The sequence below is a fragment of the Passer montanus genome, unplaced genomic scaffold (genome assembly GCF_014805655.1).
Source record: "Passer montanus isolate IOZ18808 unplaced genomic scaffold, ASM1480565v1 scaffold21, whole genome shotgun sequence".
NCBI classification, from domain to species: Eukaryota; Metazoa; Chordata; class Aves; order Passeriformes; family Passeridae; genus Passer; species Passer montanus.
In genome coordinates, this window is record NW_024366703.1 from 7,343,045 (window position 1) to 7,363,884 (window position 20,840).

A 20,840-nucleotide genomic window follows, 5' to 3' on the forward strand; every position below is an offset into this window, starting at 1 on the left:
TTCAGTTCACAGGGACTCAAGAACAACAGCCAGAAACATGAGAGACAATAACTGAGATGTGGCTTTCACAAAAAGATGTTTTTGTTGATGAAAAAAGGGGTCCTTTAACTACACACAATTATTTCTCCTATATTTCGATGTAAAAATCATCTTGACTTCTTTACTGAGCTATTTCTCACTAAAATCCTCATTAAAAGGAGAGTCCCAGAGATTTCATGTTACTCCAGCTAACAATACCATGCTCAGCTCCAGTGGAGACTCTGCTATTGAATTACCCTTCACCATTCAGCCTCTTAATTGAAATCTGTTATTCTAACAACCCCAGTCACATTCAGCAGTATCACTATCATCTACTGTAATTCTGAGGCTGACACAAGAAACATGGCATAGAAACACAAGGGCTCAATTTTAAATTGGCTAAAATAAAGTTTATTTTACTGTTACAATATATAATCTTTTATTAACACAACTCACGAGGTGTTTACAAAATAATCTCATTTTCTGCTGCATTTTAAACACTACTTTTATACAAACTTTAAAGGTAAAATAGGAGTTTGTAGCTAAAAAGGCTTTTTGTCACATATTTAGAAGCATCATGAAAGTTACTTCAAACAAAACTTTTTTCTTACGGTGTCACCTTCACAGACAAAACAATGTTTATTGTAAAGACCTGAGGGAGGATTCATGGAAGCTTTCTTAAGACAAAGGAAGCCAGTCCTCTTTGGCTGCCAGTGAACAAATGCATCTGAGCCCTTGCAGCCAGGAGGGCCCATGGCATCTGGGGGTGCAGTGGGAGGAGTGTGGGCAGCAGGTCAAGGGAAGTGATCCTACCCCTCTACCCAGCCACACCGGGAGTGCTGTGCCCAGTTCTGGGATCCTCAGTACAAGAAGGACAAGGAGCTCCTGGACAGGGTCCAGCAGAGGCCACAAGGGATTGCTCTGCTCCTTAGGGACACTTCAATGTCCCTCATGCTCCTGGCAATGTCCCCTCCATGCCTGACTGGCTGCCAAGGGTTTCCAGGTCTGGATGGAGCTTGGGGTGCTGCTCAGGTGTCCCCAAGCTCCAGAACCCCTGCACAGCTCCATCAAACCCTCACCCCTGGATTTAGCCCAGCTGCTGCTGCTGCCTCACCAGCTGACTGAAAGAAGGAAGAAATTCTTTACATTGAGGGTGGCAGAGTACTGAACAGGCTGCCCAAGGAGGGTGTGGAGTCTCCCTCTCTGGAGACATTCCAAACCCCCCTGGACACGTTCCTGTGTCTCCTGCTCTGGGTGGCCCTGATTTGGCAGGGAGGTTGGACTGGACAATCTCCAGAGGCCTGTCCAACCCTAGCAATTCCATGGTTCTGTAACTTAGGTGCTCTGAAATGCCTTCCAAAGGAATTTCTTCCCTTTCCCTGCACTGACTGTAGGGAAGGGAAGGAGCCTGGTGCCCAGTGGAAGCTTTCATGAATCCCCACATTGATGACCCAGTATGCAGCAAGACCATAACACACAGAGCCCTCTGGTCCTTAATGCTGCTCAAGACAACATGGAAATCTCAAACAAAAGAAAAACTGAAGTGTTACAGTTGTCACCAAACCTAGTATTTCAACATGTTAAAATTAAAGTCACCTAATGTCCTCTGTGAATCTGGTAGTAACAGGCAGGTATTACATCACTTAACCCTGGTCTCCACTACAATGCACTAAAACACCTTGGAAAGAGTGGGAAAAGTGACCATTTTCATAGCTGCTGGAGAGGTATGTGCTAAAGTGAATGGATTTATGCTTCTGACAGTCAAGTCATGACATGATAGCAGATTGACAGTGATTACTTTATACACGGCAAGCAGGTAGAAAGAGGTGCTACTTTTATTTTTTTTTCATGCATAGTTTAACCAGCTTACAGCCAGCTCATCTCCATTCAGACTAGAGATGCATGATCCACCATTTGGTATAAGCCAAACTACCAGCAAATATATTTCCAGTGCAAACAAAATTGTCTTTCTTCAAGAAAGACAACAAATTTAATGCTACTTCTCAAAAAACAATGCTTATGCTGCATTATTTTCTACCTATTTTGGTCTGCATTTCTGAAGTTTCCTTCCTCTTCCCCATATCACATCCAAAGACAGATGATCACAGTATTTTTTTTTAGGCAAATGACTGTCTCTTCCCCAAAACAAATTATTCTGTTCACTGAAGATCATCCCTGAGAGCACTGTTCTAGCTAGACAGACAGCCAGAGAAATCTCAGAGCCTAGAGGAAAAAAAGGCTGTTCACCCTGTGAAATCTTGTGGTTTTAGAAAGTAAAAAAAAATTAGCTACTTGGAGCGTTTAATTTCCCTGAGCTGAGTGAAATTTGAAGACAGTAATTAGTAACATGAAGCATAGCAACACCTACAGCTGTACTTACAGAAGCTGCAATTTTTTACAGTGGTGAAGTCAGACGTTACATTACAAGCACACAGCAGTTAGTGGTGGTTCCTTTCACTTGCTTCCTGCCACAGGAAATGCAATGGCTTCTTTGGTGAGAAACAGCACTGAAGAAGCTCCATGACTTCAGATTCTTTTGCCTTCTGATATTCCAGACACCTTTAAGTTAGTGGAGACACCACCAGGCCATAGTGCAGTACAAGTAGACCATCCTAGAGAGAAGAGAAAGAAACAGTCTCAGAATAGCACTTTCCCTTCTCCACAAGGAATTTCTGTCACCATCTGGTACAAATGCTGCATGGCAGGACCCCAGGTACAATCTCACCAATTTACACCGTGTCCCTTCCATATGGAGAATGCAAGTTTTGAAGTATCAAGACAAATAACTGTATTCCCCTCTCCTCTTTGAGATGGAAAAGTGTGTTTAAAAAAAGTAAAATCTGGTACTGCTTTTAAAATAAAGTTATAATGGCATTATGATCATATAATAGGCTCTTGTTTACAAGTTGTGCTGATTTCCACATGGTATTGTGGAGCAGAAAAAAATGTAATTTATTAAGTAGTTCTAAAAAGTGCTGCCAAAAGTTGTAACACAAGAGTCCAGACTACTACTATATACGTTTATAAAGTAATAAATGCATTGGATTAAAAAAACCTCAAATGACAAACTATTAGTTTGTTAGCTCATGTTTCTCCTCTTCAAAGACGGCTTGACATAACAAAAAATCCCTTTCACCTGTGAAACAGGACACTTCTGTTAGTCTTACTTATGTCACTGAATTCACAGGCAGCTGCTGAAAGGCCCAGCACTCTGCTCCCACCACAGACCCACTGGGAACCTGACATTGCATTACACCTACTTATATGGACAGACTTTAAAAAAAGTTATTTTTTGAAGAGAGAACTATATGAGTACCAATGGACATGTCAGATTTTTTACTATATTTTGCTTCAGATGTTTTTATGTGTTAAGGCACAGGCTATAAGATAATGTATTAGTACCAACTCACTAACTTCTCTTCACCTTCTTACCCTATTAATAACCAGGAGCCCATTGCCAACTCCTGAAAGGATACAGGAGCTTTAACTCACTAGGTGATTAGCATAAATTGGGATGGCAGCATTGCAAGCCAGAACAGGTTCTAAGAGGTTACTCAGGAACCTCTTGGCACATAAAAACGTTTTTGTATCTTCCCAAAGGTACTTAGTCTTTGTGCCCACTAGTTCCTTCAAAAGAGAAAATAAGACACATTCAAAACTTTATTTTTGGAGAAAAATTGTGGTCAAAACCAGTTTTTCCTCTGGTCAAAACCAGTTTTTCCTACTTTCCAGTTTCTTAAAGGAAATAAATATTTATACAAGAAAAAAATGCTACAATGTATTCTTTGATGAATAATTTTGAAACGGTACATTTGGCAGTAGGATATTTAAAGGAAATAGCCCTGTTAAACCCAAGGCCAAACCCACTGCAATTCCTTTTCTACAAAGAGAAGCTGGGAGTTACCCCAGTACTGGCACTTCTTCCTCTGTAATTATTCACTTGTAAAGTATTACACATTTCTATCTATGTTGGGCCGCTTTCTCCAGGTACTGTTATTAAAAGGAAGTGCAAACAGAGAATGAGCTCTCACTGCCCATTACAAATCTCAAGGCTAACACAGGCACAAAAGAGAAGCAAAGCTCTCCAGTGTCCTTTGACACACATTTGTGACCCTGACCTAAAAAAATGCAAAGGATCCCAACTGTTACACCCAACTATAAATTTCAGAGTGGAACTGACAGCCCAAAACATCAGAGCATACACCCCTTATGATGTTCTAAGAGCAGCAACAACAGAAAGTGCCCCACTTTCCCAATTCAATAATCCCATAGCAAAGAGTAGAACACTTCCATAGGAAATGTGTGCTAGAAGGTCACAGTAATTAAATTAGAGCACAGTTCTTCCTGCCTAGCTCAGGAGACCAAAAAACCAGCACAGTAGCATTGGGTTACAAAAAGGTGAGAGCTACAAAGAGACCATTTTAATCTGCCCAGTCTCTGTGCCAAGGGCCAAGGACATCAAGGAAGCTACTCCTTTTAGCTTTTCCCATGTGTGAGCTCATTATACCCATCAGTGATGCAGAACTCTGAGAGGACCCAGCTTCAGACAAGTGAAAATAACCAGCAGCTTGGATCAGGTTGCATTTGTGCAGCAGAGGGGAGGAAGGTAACACTGGGAAGAAGGAATATTCCTATTTAGTTAATAATCAGCTTCCTTTCTCAGCTACTTGATCAAACTCATAATTCCAGGCAGAGCTCAATGTCTGGTAACAAAATTGAGCCTTTAAAAGTCTCTGTAAGTGTCTTTGATCACTCCTTGCAGTAAAGTCCACAAGTTTTACACTGCTTAAAAAACTGAAAAAGCAAAGTTATTTCTTATTACATAAATTCTGTCAGTGATTCTTTCATGTTTTTGCCCTAAACAGAGCTCAAAATCCTACTTTCAGCTAATTAGGAAGATTTAACCAACCACCCAATTTCAGAAATGTCAAAATATCTTGACATTTACAAGATTAAACAAGATTTATTCCTGATTCTTTTTTAGCCTTCTATCAACTATCAGAAATGAACATGTTATTTGATTACATACAACCATTACAATTAGTTGCCTATTTACTTCAATTAAAACAACCCAAATAGGTTACTATGGGATCAGTGTCAGGAATATTTATTTTATCATCAGATCACACTTGGTCTTCCCACACATGTTGGAAAGGCAGAAATGGATCCAGAAGAGCTAAAATCCTGCTAGCTTACACCTACTCAGGCTCTAAGGCATCATTACACAGTGCCAGTCAGTAGTAAAAAAATACAACATCCAAAATCTTCACAAACAAATCTTAAGAACCATTCAACGTAAGTCAAAGCCACTAAGAGCACCACAGTGATTATAGTTCAGAACAATAAATCACACACAACATATGTGATGCTGCAAATGCTACCAAAGAATGCACGTTAAAATTAATATATTTGCCAAAGAGAAACTTATCTGCATTTTTATAATCACTTTTCCCAGCAAAAGGAGTAACTGCTGACACGAATGAACTTGCAAGTGAAAAATGTGACTCAGAATAGCAGCTATTTTTCTCCTCTAACAGTGGTCGTACTCATCTAAATAAAAGAGCCCAATGTTTATTCCTTCAAATGACTTTCTGTTGCAAAGTAGTTACTGAAGCATTTTTCTTTGCATGAAGCATCTACAATGAACCTCAGAAACCTGTAAATTACAACAGCAGTATTGAAGAGTGTCTCAGCATTCTGCTGAGAGCTGTTAGGGACATTCCAAGCTCCAACACTGATTTGGAAAGGCTGGAAAGTTACAAAGGCACAAGATGCCCTTGGAGTTTAATGTAAAATTCATCAAATGTTCCTCTGTACTTGTAGTTTCACTGGCCAGGACAACTGTGCCCCTTACTGAATTTCAGATCCTGGTGAGAAACAAATAACCCTCACCCTTTTAGACTTGACCCATTCATTAGGATTTTTTTTCATGGCTAATTATCTAAAAATATTTTCCAAGGTTAATTGTAGAAATGCACCCTCTTTATTTCTAAAGAAATATTATAATGTTAGACTAAAGAACATGAAAATGTCACAATTATTTCAATATCAAAAAAGAAGCAACATTACTACTGTAACTATTTGCATAGTTAGAGATCTTTTAACAATATGAAGAGAAATTAAAGATGAACTTGGCCTTTCAAATTTCCCGTTGAAAGTGACAATGAAAAAACAAGACTTTGCAATAAGCCAGGATATTTCTTTTCTATTTATTTGTCCAATAGAGAAGCCTTGAGAGAATTAACTGCTAGCATACTGATTTGGTAATAAATGAGATTTGAAACATCAGTGGAGAATGCCTCCCAAGGCAACTGCTCTCTTCATGGAGCTGCTGACTGGTACTTTATCACCAAACATCAATCAGGCAGACCCAGCTCTGACAAGAAATGAAACTGCTGCAGTATTCCTTGAAGTGCTCCCCCAAGAGCATTTCTCATACATGAAAAGCCTTTGTGCTAAGCTCAAGTCTAAAACCATATGACCATACCTCTGGACTGAGAAATATACTGCCATTTACTGAAGCTGTTAGTAGAGAGCACTTCCATCACTTTGTGCTGATTGCTGAATTTACTTACAATGACTCAGTGTCAGAAACAAGCTGGTTACCAGTACCCACTTCCCCCCAGTTTCTATCCCCTGCTCCCCAAACTGGATTAGGTTATGTTTTAATTTCTTCTTCATGCTATTACAAACCAGCTAAGACATCAGGTGTGGCATTTATTCTCTTCAACTGCAGAAACGGCACAAGCCTCAGATTTTACTGTTTGCCAATATTAACATGAGCCAAACACCTTTGTCCTGACTCTGGGACCTCCTAGTGATTCAAATCAGGTACAAGTGATGCAAAATCCAAGAGATCTCAAATTCAGCTTTTTACTTCCTGCCCCCAACGCAGAGGCCTTCCTGTAGCATAAGAGAGCTCAGCAGGAATTTTAAATGTCAATGTTTGTGCATATGTGTGTGCACAAACAAGTGAGGAGAGCTGATTTTGCTCCTATTTAGCCCTTCTGTTATCTGCTAAGATTGCTTTCCAAATAAAATACCAAATTAATCCTATTTCTTCCTACTGTATTAAATATTAACTTTTCAGACTCCCAAGTTCAGATTAAGATACAATTTACCATATATCACAAGTTTACATCTCTATTTAATGATGCACTTGGCAGAGTACTTCGCTGTTTCTGCAGTACTTCTAAAATGGTGTGGTCCTTTAATGATGCTTTGAAAAGATTCACAAAGAATTTTTAAAAAATGCATTCTTATTTGCAAAGCCAGCAACACTAAAGACAGCAAGTTATCAACAAGAAATAGCTGGCCATACACTCATGCTGTGACCAGAGACAATATAATATGCATCAAGCAAATTTACTGCATTCATTACCCTCTATCTGTGGTTTGTGTTTTTATAAGCAATTTTATTCTCCTGACCCAGTCACAAGGATAGTCTTATTTGGGATTTGTCCTCTGACTTCCCACAGAGGTGCAATTGCCGAAGAGGAAAAACAAGGAATCTTAATTGAAAGAATGGCTGGTACATATTATCATTGGTAAGACAGCAACTTGTTTTGGGAGGGAAAAGCCCCAAAACAAAACCCAACACAAACCCCTCATATCCAGAACATCACGAGACCAAGAAGAACATGGTACACTTTGTCAACTCTACTTACAAGATAAAAATGATTTTGCATAAACTGGAGAGATTTTTCTTAGTTACCTCTTCAGACAAGCTGGTGCTACCTGAGGGCTTAAGAAAGGTCTTCTGTTTTGAAAGAAAACCTGGAATAAAGTCCCAGCTGCCACGTACCTGTACTGCACTCTCTCCTATGACCTGACGGATCTCCCTCAGTGTCTGGTAGTGCTCCAGCAGGTGATCACCACAGATTATATCCACCTGTGAACAAACACAAGCATAGTTAAGGCCAACTTGCCTTTGGAGTAGCAAAACCGTATCCAAGCCCTTTCAATTTTATTAGCAGAGCTCAATGCTAGCATGTTAGACACTAAAGTCATCTTTACTTCTGTCATCCAAATGTATTTAGCATTCACAGCACTACTGCACTGCCCTAAAGCCTTTCATGGCCCTGACCTGGGCTCACTGCTGAACAGAGAGGACAGATTTATTATTGTTTCACTCAGTTTGGTGTGTCCACCGAAACAAGCTCTTTAGTAATAGCTGTGATGAATTTAATGGGAATTCAGATCATGTATTAAAAAGATCACACAAACATCTGCCATCATTCATCAGTTGCAAAAGAGGGAAACTTGTTTGTGCCACCAAAAAAAAAAGCGCCATTGCCACCCCTCTTATCTCGAGGGAGAAAACACCTGACTATTTTCACTTAATACTGTGGAAGAAGTGCCTTAATAGAAAGGAGCATCTTGGTGCATGTCATCGTCAGCAGTTACATGGCAGTCCTCTTTCAGCATGCACTCAGTCAGTACTCCTGGGGTGCAGCTGCAGGGCACTCTCAGCAGTTCCATGCACTGTCCTCCACTGCAGCTGAACTCTGTCAGTGGTGCCTGCAGTTCCACAGGGGGTACTTTCATTTAGTAACTGCCCACAAAAACAATAATTTTGTGGAAAACACAAACCTTAATCAGGTATTTTGAACTCCTTGCCTTGATTATTATGAAATAATAATCTCTATAAAGTTACCATGTATTTACAGTACTTAATGTAAATCCAGTCTCTAATGCTCCAAATGAGAGCAGCTAACACAGCACGGTTTTTCTCTCTCAACTGGAGCTTGCTTACATTTTCCCCATGAGCAATTTCTAGATAAGGAAATGAGAGTGCTCTCATTTGTGAACTGACAAGACCTCAAAATTGAAGGTAAAAGCATTGACAATGAGCAGTCCCACAGCTTTCTGCAAGGGAACTGCCTAAGCTCTGTCCCTGCAGCAGTGGGGGAGCACACTGCAATACCATGACGTATTTTCTTACACAGCCACTTTCCACCACAGGATGAGCTCTGTGCTGCAGCCATTCACTCCCCCAGATTTATCTTCTTCTGCAGGCTGACCCACTACCTCTCTCTTGTTCTTCATGGAAAGATTTAGTAAGATTTGTGCTGGCAGACCACATTGTTCTGAGACTTGGGAATGCAGGAATTCTACCCCTCAGAGGTTCAAAAAAGAACTAATTTACTGCACCACCTGTATTGTATGAGAATGAAGCAGAACACTCTCTTTGTGTTTGATTCTTAATGTGCAGAATATGTAAACTGCTTAGTAGCACTTCTGCTTTTAGCTTCCAGGAAGTAAAAATTTGTGTGGACATAACAGTAAATACTGATTAGCTATTGATGCATATATACTCATATAGTTAACATCAACATTTGATGTATTTAACACAGTACCTGAAAAATGTATTTCTTTTCCTTTTGGAAAACTGTCTGCAGTTCTTTCTGCTATCTCCCATGCATTTTTAACCTCTACAGTTATTCCTGCAGGAAGACAAACATGACTGCTTTGCTTTCCAGATATGAGTTTAATTACTTTTGCTTTTTAAGCTTACTTTTACAATTTTTATAGCATAAGGCACTGAAAACTCAATCTTGCTCCCAATGAAACATACCACATAAATGTTTTATATATTCTACAGAAATAGAAAATCTAATCTGTTTGACCAATGCAGGATGCAAACAGACAGTGGCAGCTGCTGACAATCTCTCAAAACAGAATTGGAATGCTTGTTTGAAAGTACACTGTTGTACCTGCTGCTCCAGTTTCAAACAGCAGTCATTAAAGAGCCAGTGTCTAATAATAAATTGAGAAGAATTTCTCACATTTACTGTATTAGTTCTCCAAATACCTAATGCTTAATCTCCTAATTCCAGCCCCAAAACCTGAAATTCTGCCTGCTAATTGTTATGCTAGCACTCATTCTATAAAGACAAGAGAATAAAACATACAATGAAAAAAAAAATCTCAGGTCAGTGCAAAAATAAGTTGTGAAATTCCTCTGTGTCTCAGAGGAACCCTTGTATCACAGAGGAATTAATATGTTCCATTATAAAAGCGGCACCAGCACCACCAGTTCTATGAATTTACTAGAATTTCAAATGACTGGTAAAATTGAAGCCAACTAGTACTGATTGCCTGAGACAGCAGTAACTGCAGCTTGACATTTTGTTGAAAGGAAGCATTAAGGTGCATCTGCTGAATACTCAATCACTTCTGTTAAAATTCTTATTAAAATAAAGTAGGTTTTCCATTATGCCATTTCTTTTCTTTTGGTGACATGTCTGCTATTAGAGCTATTTCTCTAAAAGCCACCATAACAGACAATTATAAATTCATGCTCACTAAGTAAGACAGATATAAAAATAGAAGTTCATACAAGGGACACCTCACATATGACTCATCCTAAGGGAGAATCTGGCCCAGAAAGCAGTAGACTTCCATCAGTATTTTCTATACCAACTCATACTACCCAGGGAAGGACAAGGAAAACACAAAGTTTTAGAAACTGGTGTAAGTATTAGAGCTAGTTATTTAAAAAGCAGTCAGAATTTCCCATTTCCTCCAGCTGCTGTTTACTTTCCAGAAGCCCTGGATGCCTTTATTCCAGGGTCCAAGACTGGCATAAAGAAATTGCATCAACAACTACACTGTGTATGAGCACAGAGTCCTTTCTCCCAGACTCCCCCCAGACTGCAGTTTAAACACTTTTAGGAATGCACATCTGGTAACAGAACCTTTCTGTTCCATCAGCCACATTAATGAATTCCAAGCAGCTGAGCTGCAAGTCCTTCAGCAGTTTCTCTCATCCTGACAGAAGAAATAGCAGGAAGGAATACTGCTGTTGCAGGAGGAGCTCAAAGGAAATCACACTCTAAAGGAAACTTCTGATGCCAAAGACAAGAATCTACTGGGTTCCAAACACCACAACCTGTATTTAGCTCCTATAAGGTGTTACCTACTTAGCTATTACTGGTAATTTCAGTGTCTAAAAAAAATACTTTCACCCTCTCCCAACAAATTCCAGCAAGAATATTCAAGAGAGACCCTGCACTTAGACGTACACATAAACACATACAGAAAATTAGTTGCTGCCCAAAGCACAGAGTTCAAAAAGCATCAGAAAGAGGAAATGACAGTCTGCCAGCTCAAATGGTAGATGAAAATAAATGAAGCCTTAAACTTCAGATAAACTAGGGAATTTAAATCATAATCCATTTGCAAACACAATTACAGAAGTCTGAATACTCATTACTGAGGCACACAGTCATGCAGTATTGTCCCGCAGTTACTGCTGTACGAAAACAGCCCTAACTCCAAACCCAGCACTAAACTGCTACCATTTGCCTATTCACATCAGCTTCATCTTCCAGGAATTGCCAGCTTTAAGAATTATTTACACATTACAGAACTCTTGCACTTTCCCAACTGAATGGCTGCTGAAATACACTGAAGAATTGGAAATCGGTTCTGACATGCAGTTCCTCTCAAAATGGTTGAGAAATATGAAGCTAAATTCTTTTGTACCATATTCTGCTCCTCTGAATTCTTATTTGGAGGAAAGTGTCTGTATTTGCATTCATACACATTTCAACACATCCATCCATAGTATAATTCTTTCTTAGCCCTTGTTTGCCTTCAGTTAAATTTTATTATTATTCACCTTGCAGCAGCTTGCATCATGCCATTGCACGTTCCCACATTCCCACTTTCCTGTCCAGTTTTACCTTTGAAACAGCAGAATCTCTTGGCTTTGAATTTCTTTGGCTGAAATTTTACAAGGCACTTTAGAAATTCTGTCCAGTTAGTACAGTACTGTGAAAATCTGAATAGATTGCAAAGGAGTTAGAAGAGTTGTTCCTTGCAGATCACAAAATTGCACACAATTAATTTTTTAATCCTTACTGTATAAAAAATTCTAACATTACTTCTAAAATCTAATGAACAATGGAAATGTCTGTCCAAAGCACAGACAACTTGTGACTGCTACAGCAAGGATGTACCTGACAAGCAGGGTCTAGATCCATTTTTCTTCTGAGGAATTTCTCCACATGTCCAATTGTTGCCTCCCCGGAAACACGCACAAATTTCTTTTCCAAAGGCTGCACAGAATAAATAAAGATTTTAAGTTAAAGTTAAGTAAAAAGTCAAAGGTTTTGGCACTAATCCCTCATAAACTCCAAACTCAAGCAGCAGCCCAGTAACAGGCAAACAGCTTATATTTTTGAACCCTTCTCTGATCTACCTGCAGATTACCTCATAGGGAATGGACTAAATATGTATTAAGACTCCAGATGCTGTTTAAACATGTAAAAAATAATAAGCAACTGGCTAATTTTTAAACGTTTTAAACAGGCCCATGTTCTGTGCGGCCCAAAAACCCCAGGAAAAACATGGCAGAAAGAAGGGCAAATATGAGACAGAAAGGGTAGGAGGTGATACTGAAGATGAAAAAAGATAATGAAAAAAATACTGTGAAATACGAAGATAAAAAGAATAAAAAAATGCTGGGTAGGTGTGATGTTATACAACAATAGGTTTGAAATACACTGTAATACAAGATTGGTTATTATTATTCTGATAAAAGCTCCAGCTGCATTCAGTATAAGAAAACCAAACAAAATATACTCAGGTTATAATTATTCCTGAAGTAAACTGTAAGACAAAAATTTAATCATATTTGTACCTTAAAATTCCCTGTGCCTTCATTAGCTCTGAAAAAACAAAAGAGTAAATAGTCAACATTGCTAAGATTGTAAGTTATTAATATCCTCAAGCTCTTTATTATAACAGTGACTTATTGATTTATGAGTCTTGCATATCCAAGTTATTTTCCCAACTCAGGCTCCTCCTTTCATTAAATTGCTATACATAAAATAACTTTGGATTGAATTTATATACATTTTCTCCTACCCTTTGTATTTCTGCTCCATTTTTCTTGTTAATTCAGCTATTTCGGATGTTAAGGTTTCTCTACATAAAATGTGAATAAAACCCAATGCAGTCTAAAGCCATTTTTAAATACAACACAACACTAATTTTCATAGGACTAGGTTGTAATATTGATGCTGCTTAAACATCCATACTTCATGATCCTTGATATTTGGAACCTTAACAGACAGTACCTAAGAAGTGACTGACAGAACACACCTAACCACCTCAGGGGTTCCCAGGGCAAGATGTTGGCCTTCCAGACTGTTCACGTGACAGTATTAATGCTAATGCCATCCAGGAACTCAGGAAAGCAGCATGTGATTCTCTGGAATGTGAAATACACACAAAGGTGGCAAATAACCACATCTCCAGCTGGCTTCAGCCAAGTTCACTGATTTGCACAGCCTGAGCATGTGATCTACCACTGATCACCTATCTCTTTCTTGTAGTGCAATGTGCAAACTGCTCAATTAATTAAGGCCAATACACAATAGTTCATTATTTTTGCATTGCATTAGCAAGTATGTACATATGAGGAAACACTGCAGTATTTTCATTGCACTGAAGAGGGCAAAAAAAAATCAAACATTGCTATAAATCAGCTGACCATTTGTTATAGCAAGCAAATACAACACTTGGGCAGGCCACACATTAATGTGGCACTTCAAGTTACTATGATTGAGTATCTCCACCTCTAAATATGTACCAGGTATCAGACAAAGCTAAGTAAATCTGTCATGAACTAAGAAAAAACATAAAAAAAGCTTTTCCACTACAGCTGTCATTTTCTTTGGTACAGTTCCACAGCCACTGGTGACCACATTATAATCCATAGAAACACAACACAGACAGTGAGACTTTCAAGGTAACAGTTTCTTTTGGCTGGTCCAATCTATTCCAAGTTTTCTTTCTCCAAAATGCTTTATTAATCTCTCATTGCCAAGATAATATATTTGATTTTGACCATATAAATTTATCAAAGGTTAAAAACGTCACTAAAATGAAATACAAAGTAGATGGTGTTAAGCCATCATCTTTTTTTGTTAGAAACAGTCTGTGCTTCCCTCCATATAAATAAAAAAAACCAAAACCTACAGTGGACAGTTCCACATGGTATAGATGATATTTGCAGAGTATTACCTGCTTTGCTGCCAATGCTGGACATTTAAAATAAAACTACCAAAAAACTAAATATGACAGACAGATTCAAAAGTCATCTTGTTTCTCAGGCAGATACAAGTTTACTAGGTTTGAGGTCTAAACTGACTTCTGCAAGCCAGGCATGAAGAAAACGAAAGCTGAAATTAAGGCAGGTACACGGATTCACCATGTTAAAAGGTTTCTATTATTTGAAAGCCACTGAATCCTCCCTGTGAGCACATCCAGCATTAACGGTGCTGCCACCTACAGGGATCAGGGACTGGAACAGGGATTTCTCTGCTCAGTTTACTGAGACTGCACGACTTGCTAAAAATAAAACACATCTATATTTTAAAACTATACTTCCTAGGAAGCTACATATTAAACATATAATTATCTGCATCATCTACCTGTGCATAGCTAGCTGTCACTATTGCACTGTAAGTTAAAACTGGCTCCCCACTACTACTTGAGATGGAAAAAATGCACATTTAATGGAAATCAAGAGCCAGTTAATGGTTCACCACATGCTAGCAGCACCCTCATGTGAGTCAGCAGCTCTTACATTTGCCCACAACTCACCCGATAAACTCCAGAAGTATGGAAATGTCAAGTTCTGGTGGGATCCGGAACACTGAGCCCAGAACTTTTCGGGGTCTTCCTCTGCTCGGTGGAACTGGCTGTGGGACAGCTAAAATATTCAAGCAGCCAAAATGCAAAGACAACTTGAAATAAAAGCAGCATAAGATACTAACATGCACTGAGCAAAACAGGATAGCTCACCAGGTAAAAAAGCCTATTATTCCAATTAATCCTCTTTTTTTATTACTAAATCAGCACTTCCTACATTCTATGCTGAGTATCTGAATCAGAATTTTAATAGCTTTCAGCACAGCACTCTCCAAAGAGCTTTGTTTGATAGGAAGACGTAAAATAATTAGAATAATCCCCCACTGTTTAGCAGACTTTGAAGCTCTCTTTTTACTCCTTTGTAATGTCTATTACTTATTAATAGCCAGAAAATAATATTAATGCATATTTTATATATATTTCCTGGTTGTAAGCAAAATATGCTGTTTAAAATAATTCAGCCATGATCAGGGTTTAAGTGCTGCCAATTCATCTATTTTTGTAATCTGAGATCTGTGACAAGTTAAAATTTCCAGATAACTAAGAATCCCATATTTCCAGTAGTACTTCTATCTTCAGTTGTGAACTAATATTTTAAAGAAAGCCCTTAAGAAAAAATTATATGGTAAGTATTTTCTTAATAGTGTTTCTTAAAGTGATTACAGCTCACCTGGTTTGGGCACTTCTAATCCTCTTTCTTTATAGAAGTCATGCATTTGTTTTTTCTCTCCTGAAAAAAATTGCAGAATACAGACAGAAATGGTTCAGATGCTGAGAATATCTATTCTCATTGACCAATTTTCAATGGTTAGAACAGCAAAAACTTTCCAAGTTTCTACAGACCTTCATCATCACCAGTATTTCATGAGGCTGAGATGCTTAAGAAACCAAACTAAAATTTTACTAGTAAAAACTAGGAAAAAATCAAAGAAACTGGCCATAAATAATACTGAAATAGCTGCAAGAACTGGTATCCTTCTGGCTGTCATGCCTCGTGACATGACATGGTATTTTATAACCTGTTCACATAGAGCACAGTTCTTTTTATACTAATTTGTACATATACATATATTTTTATATATACATATATTTTTTACATATATGCTCATGGCATACAAAGCAATGCCATCTATTGACCACACATATCCACTGGATTGCATATTTCACTCCGCCCATCCAGGGGGACTCTGCAGGATCACTGGCTCCCAAAGCCAAAGATAAATGAGATGAGACAGTAAACACATCTAAAATCAGACAAGTAAATATGGCAATGAAGAAAAGACAAAAGCATTTGGGAGAATTGGACTTGGTATTTTTTTTTCTATTGAGCTAGGTGAACTTTTTACACAAAATGTATGATATGATATAGTTCTACTCAAGTAAGAGGAACAACTGTGAAATATTATCTGCATGTCTATCTGGATACAGTGACAGCTGTGTTTCATAACATGAAGTACACATCACTATCACAATAGCATTTAGCAGCCAGAAAGATGCCAGTTGTCACAGTTAATTCATTACAACTTATAACCAAACATCACAAAACTATTTTGAAGAGTTCAGAGTAGAAACAAGGCTTTGAATTACTGAGTTTTCTGTTCTTTTCAATCTTTACATAGTAATGTAACAGAGAAAGGGACTTACTTTCCTCCAGGTTGACAACTAATTTATAGACTATATCTTGCAGTTGTCGGTCCAGTCTATGAAATCAGAAACAAATAAAAAAGAGTCTTTGGTGCAAGAAAAAATGGTTTCAGTAAACTGTAACAACAATGTCAAATATAACATGAAATGGGATGTACATGGAGTGACAGTACCACCCTTCATGAACAGCTCAAGAAACTAAAACTCACTTTTTTGAGTTAATAGATATACCATGCCTAAAAGTCTTAACCTTAAAAGGAAATCAAACCAAATGGTTAAGTGTTTGTATCACCTGTAACACTGAGCAAATGCATAAAAATACTAGGGCAGGGGCAACAAACCCTAGAAATGGATACAAACTAGATGAAACAATAAAGAGAGGGGTTTTTTTTTATCTTATTAATTGTGGTGAAACTCATAGTAGTAAAGAACACAATGTGCTTCTTGTAACCATTCCTTTGTTTAAAAAAAGGAAGCACTACAAGTCTGTAGAACAAAACATTTAAAAGCAAGTAGTAAATCTATAAAATGGGACAAATTTATTACCTGATATTATAGAGGGGCTGTGTCTGATGTACAACAATATTGCACTTTGGACATCTGTTGCTATAGTAGAAGTGTCTCACGATGCAGCTTTTGCAAACTGTAAAGAAAAGAAACCCCACAGGAGTCACACGTCCATCACACAGTGCCATCTGTTCAGGCAGAAGGGGTCAATACACCCAGACTTGCCATACAAAATTTGTCAGAGACAAAATGAAGTCACTGAACACTCCTAATCCAATGGATGCACGGGTGAGAGTTCAATGTGTATGTAGAACATGAGTAGGGATAAGGCAGAATATTGACTGCTGAAAAGCAGCCTACAAACACTTTCAGTAGAAACAAGGTAAGAAATCCTAACTCTGCCATTTTCACTGTATTTTACAAGTCCTTTAAAAACTTGGAAAAAATGCTACTAAGTGGAAATACCTAGAATAATAAATAACCTACTATCAAGTCAGCTCCCCATCTGCCTGAGCAGAGGAAACTTTTCTATAACATTTACCAGGAGAGCTCTAAGACGCCACCACAGCTGCATTTGCAACTCTATGCTGTCCTTACTAACAGCTGTGCCTCTTTGTAAATTGCAAACTGTGCTGAATACTTCGTGCTATAGAACAAACTACTGAGTAGTGCTCTAACAAAGGAGGCAATAAAAAGAGAGAGAAAGAAAGTTTTCCATCTATGCAGTGTGAATGTTTGGGAGATCTAGTAAACCAGGATTCTTGGATTCAGGTATGGACATAGGTGTGGCTGAAAGAGCTTCACAGAAGGTGTTTTTGGAGTTACTTTGGAGAGAAAACAGTTCTTTAGCACTGGGAAAACTGCTGGCACTCGGATCCAGGGGGAAAACTAACAAGACAAACACACTGAAATTAGTTATTTATTACCCACCTATTTCCACTAAGGAGATTATGGACAAACTGTCCCATGGGTGCAGACCACTGTTTCTGTATCTGAACTGGTACTTCCACAGGAGCTTATGGGGTTTTGTGAATTTATAAGCTCACATCAACAACAGCTTAGGAAAATTTGCAGTCCATTAAAAGCAGAGTCACTCAACTTTCTTTTCTCAGTTATACACTCAAATTCCTGGAGCCTACTTAAAAAAATAACTAAGAAAAGGTATGTAGCAGCACTGCTTTTGTCTTGCTTGGGCTTTATCTTTTCCTACATCTTCCTTCTTAATATGGAAAGACGACTTCATGATTAATTGATTTAATAATTTTCTGATGCTTAAAATACCCACAAACGTATCTCGCTTAAAGAACAGAATAAACACAACACACGTTCACTTCAAACAGAGAATTATTTTTCTGAACTCAGAACATTTCAACAGCTGAACTGGTTTGAATTTGCAAAAAAAAACCTTTAAACAGGCAACTGACAGGCACTTACAGGTGTGCAGACATTCTGTAATAGTTGTAGCATCGATGAAGTATCCTTTGCAGATGGAACACAGGATGTAGGGGGTCAGCTCTGCGAGGTTTATCATACGCTGCAAACAAAAATTGGTGAGAGTTTGAATACACAGGCTAAGCCATGAAATTCCCTGACTGCAGCTTCCAAAATACCACAGCCTTAAAACCATGGGGAAAAAATGGGATCAGTATGTTACAGGAATGGGTTTTCCTAACAGACCAGTTACTTATCATATAGAGCTTGTTTTTAAAAGACTTTTACCTAGTCTTCTAAATTGAACTGTTTTACAACAGTTAGGATCAATATGTTACAGGAATAGATTTTCCTAACAGATCAGTTACTTATCATATCCTTATCATATCACTTTTAAAAGACTTTTACCTAGTCTTCTAAACTGAACTTTTTGACAATAGCAATCCTATTTGTTTCTGGAATCTTACCTAAAAACAAAACTTTAAACAATAATTTTGGGAAAAGTTCTTTTGGATCAACTCTTTTAGCAAAATATCACATAGCCAGCAAGCTTGAAGTGGACATGGGTGGCAAAGAACATCATTATTTGAAAATGCTCAGCAATGCTCAGTTGGAGTCCCAAATTAAGATATAGAGAGAGTTTCTATGACAAGAGACAGTCATCTCTTGTTTGTACACACAGTTATGAAATATACAAATACACAAAGAAGCAAAGGCTGAAATTTCACTACTTTGAATTCTGGTCATGAAGAACATTTCCCAGGAACGCACACAAGTAGTTCCACAACAGCTTTCCTCACTGAATAACACAATTTCAAAAAAGAACAAATTTCTTCAATAGCGACGATCTGAGATGTGTCTGAAAGAGGGGACCCATTAGATTCTTAGGTTTCCTCTCGTCTCCAAGCCCGACCAAAGGGCTTTCTTTCCCTCAATGGCACCATTCACCTCGCCCACGTGCCACCGTCTACCACCCTCTCAGCCACGCCGAGAGTTTGCAAGGGCTTCACTTAAATGAGACAGATGAAGTGAACTCGGGTAATAACAAAATATATATTAAAATTAAAAAAAAGTAAGAATAATAAGAAGTCCATTATCACACGCGGGGCAGGCCGGGAGCGGGGCCTGGCGTGCCCCGGGCACCTTCCCAAACCCTTTACCTCCCGGTCGTCGTCCGAGTCCAGCTCCCCATCATCCGTTCCGAACCGAGCCCTGGTGTCGCTCTCCATCTCCTCCTCCTCTTCCTCCACCTCCTCTTCCTCGTCGTCTTCGTCGTCGTCGTCCTCATCGCCGCTGGACTCCGAGCGACCCCGCTCGAACTCGAAGGGGTGGGAGCGCGACCCCGAGCAGCTGGGGGCCCCCTCCATGTCCCGGTCCTCATCGGCCGGGCCCAGGCCCTGGCCCTGGCCCGCTCCATCCCCGCCCGACGGCGCCGGGACCCCGGATCCGGTGTCTCCCTCCATGGTCACGGACCGGGGCTGGCACGGGTCGGTCCGCGGCCCGGGGCGCCTGCGTGGGAACGCCGCGGGGCACGCTGGGAAATGTAGTTCTGCAGAACGCAGGGCTGCGCTGCCGCACGTGCGCTGAGCCACGGCCGGTTTGGGTTTATAACCCCACAGTTTTGTGGTTTTCTTTTTTTTTTTCCCCCCCCCAATTTTTTCCCCCAAGGACTCGCCAATGAACGCTTAATTTTCCCCGAAAAACTCTCAATCACACGATACCAGTTTCATTCAAAATAAGGTTTTAATCCCGTAAGATAATTGAATTGTTTGGGTTGCAAGGGACCTCAGAAATCATCTAGTTCCAACCGCCTGCCATGGGCAGGGACACCTTCCACTGAAACAAATTCCTCAAAGCCGCATCCAACCTGTCCCGAACACTTCCAGCAATGGGGCACCCACAGCTTCTCTGGGCAACCCGTGCCAGTGCCTCACCAATCTCACAGTGAAGAATTTCTTCCTAATATCTAATCGAAACCCGCTTTCTGTCAGTTTAAAGCCATTCTCCCTTGTCCTGTCACTACACGCCCTTGTCCAAAGTGCCTCTCCAGCTCTCTCGTAGCCCTTTAGACACTGGAAGGTGCTGCGGCGTCTGCCTGGACTCTTTTATTCTCCAGGCTGAACACCCCCAGTCCTCTCAGCCTTTCGACAATCACCACCGAATCTCTGTCTAACACGGTTAAAAGAAGCAATATTAGAAATATCCGGACAGCTCAGCGGCCCGGCCGTAATTACATTAACTGGGCACCGAGTCCCGAGGCCATCCTCGGTGCCAGCAGGCAGCCCCGCGGTGCCCACACCGCCCGGTCCCCTCACGCCGCCCCGCGCCGCCACCCTCACCGCGCCCCGCTGCCACAAAGCGCTCCCGCCAGCGTCGCAAAACGAAGCCGCGCGCGCCTGCGGAGGCAGCGGCAGCGCTGCCCTTCCTTTGCCCTCACTGTCGCAAGGGCGGCCGCGCCTGGCGGCGGCCGCGCGCCGCCGGCGAATGGAAGGCGGCGCAAGATGGCGGCGCTGCATGAGGAGCCGGCGGAGGTGGCAGCGGTGCAGCCGGACCCCGAGGCGGGGACGCCGCCG

At 40.0% G+C, this 20,840-nt stretch overlaps 2 protein-coding genes across 3 annotated transcripts in view; one reads left to right on the top strand and one right to left on the bottom strand.

Moving 5' to 3' along the window:
* Positions 1-1,831: 1,831 nt before the first annotated feature.
* Positions 1,832-19,863, bottom strand: PCGF6 (polycomb group ring finger 6). Of its 2 annotated transcripts, XM_039709204.1 has the most exons (10): positions 19,428-19,861; positions 18,271-18,370; positions 16,876-16,972; positions 16,330-16,385; positions 15,356-15,415; positions 14,638-14,746; positions 12,668-12,695; positions 11,985-12,083; positions 7,823-7,909; positions 1,832-2,630 (listed from the first exon to the last, which is right to left on the bottom strand). In XM_039709204.1, the coding sequence occupies exons 1-10, from the start codon at positions 19,728-19,730 to the stop codon at positions 2,580-2,582; spliced, it is 990 nt and encodes a 329-aa protein (XP_039565138.1). In that variant the 5' UTR covers positions 19,731-19,861; the 3' UTR covers positions 1,832-2,579. The 2 variants fall into 2 exon arrangements, 1 of the variants encoding a protein (XP_039565138.1); XR_005627451.1 differs by lacking the exon at positions 12,668-12,695 and having other exon boundaries at positions 2,576-2,630; positions 19,428-19,863.
* Positions 19,864-20,768: 905 nt separating this feature from the next.
* TAF5 (TATA-box binding protein associated factor 5) overlaps positions 20,769-20,840 on the top strand; it is an 11,439-nt gene continuing 11,367 nt past the window's right edge. Inside the window, 1 exon segment of the mRNA XM_039708888.1 lies at positions 20,769-20,839. Coding sequence (XP_039564822.1) covers positions 20,769-20,839 — 71 coding nt within the window.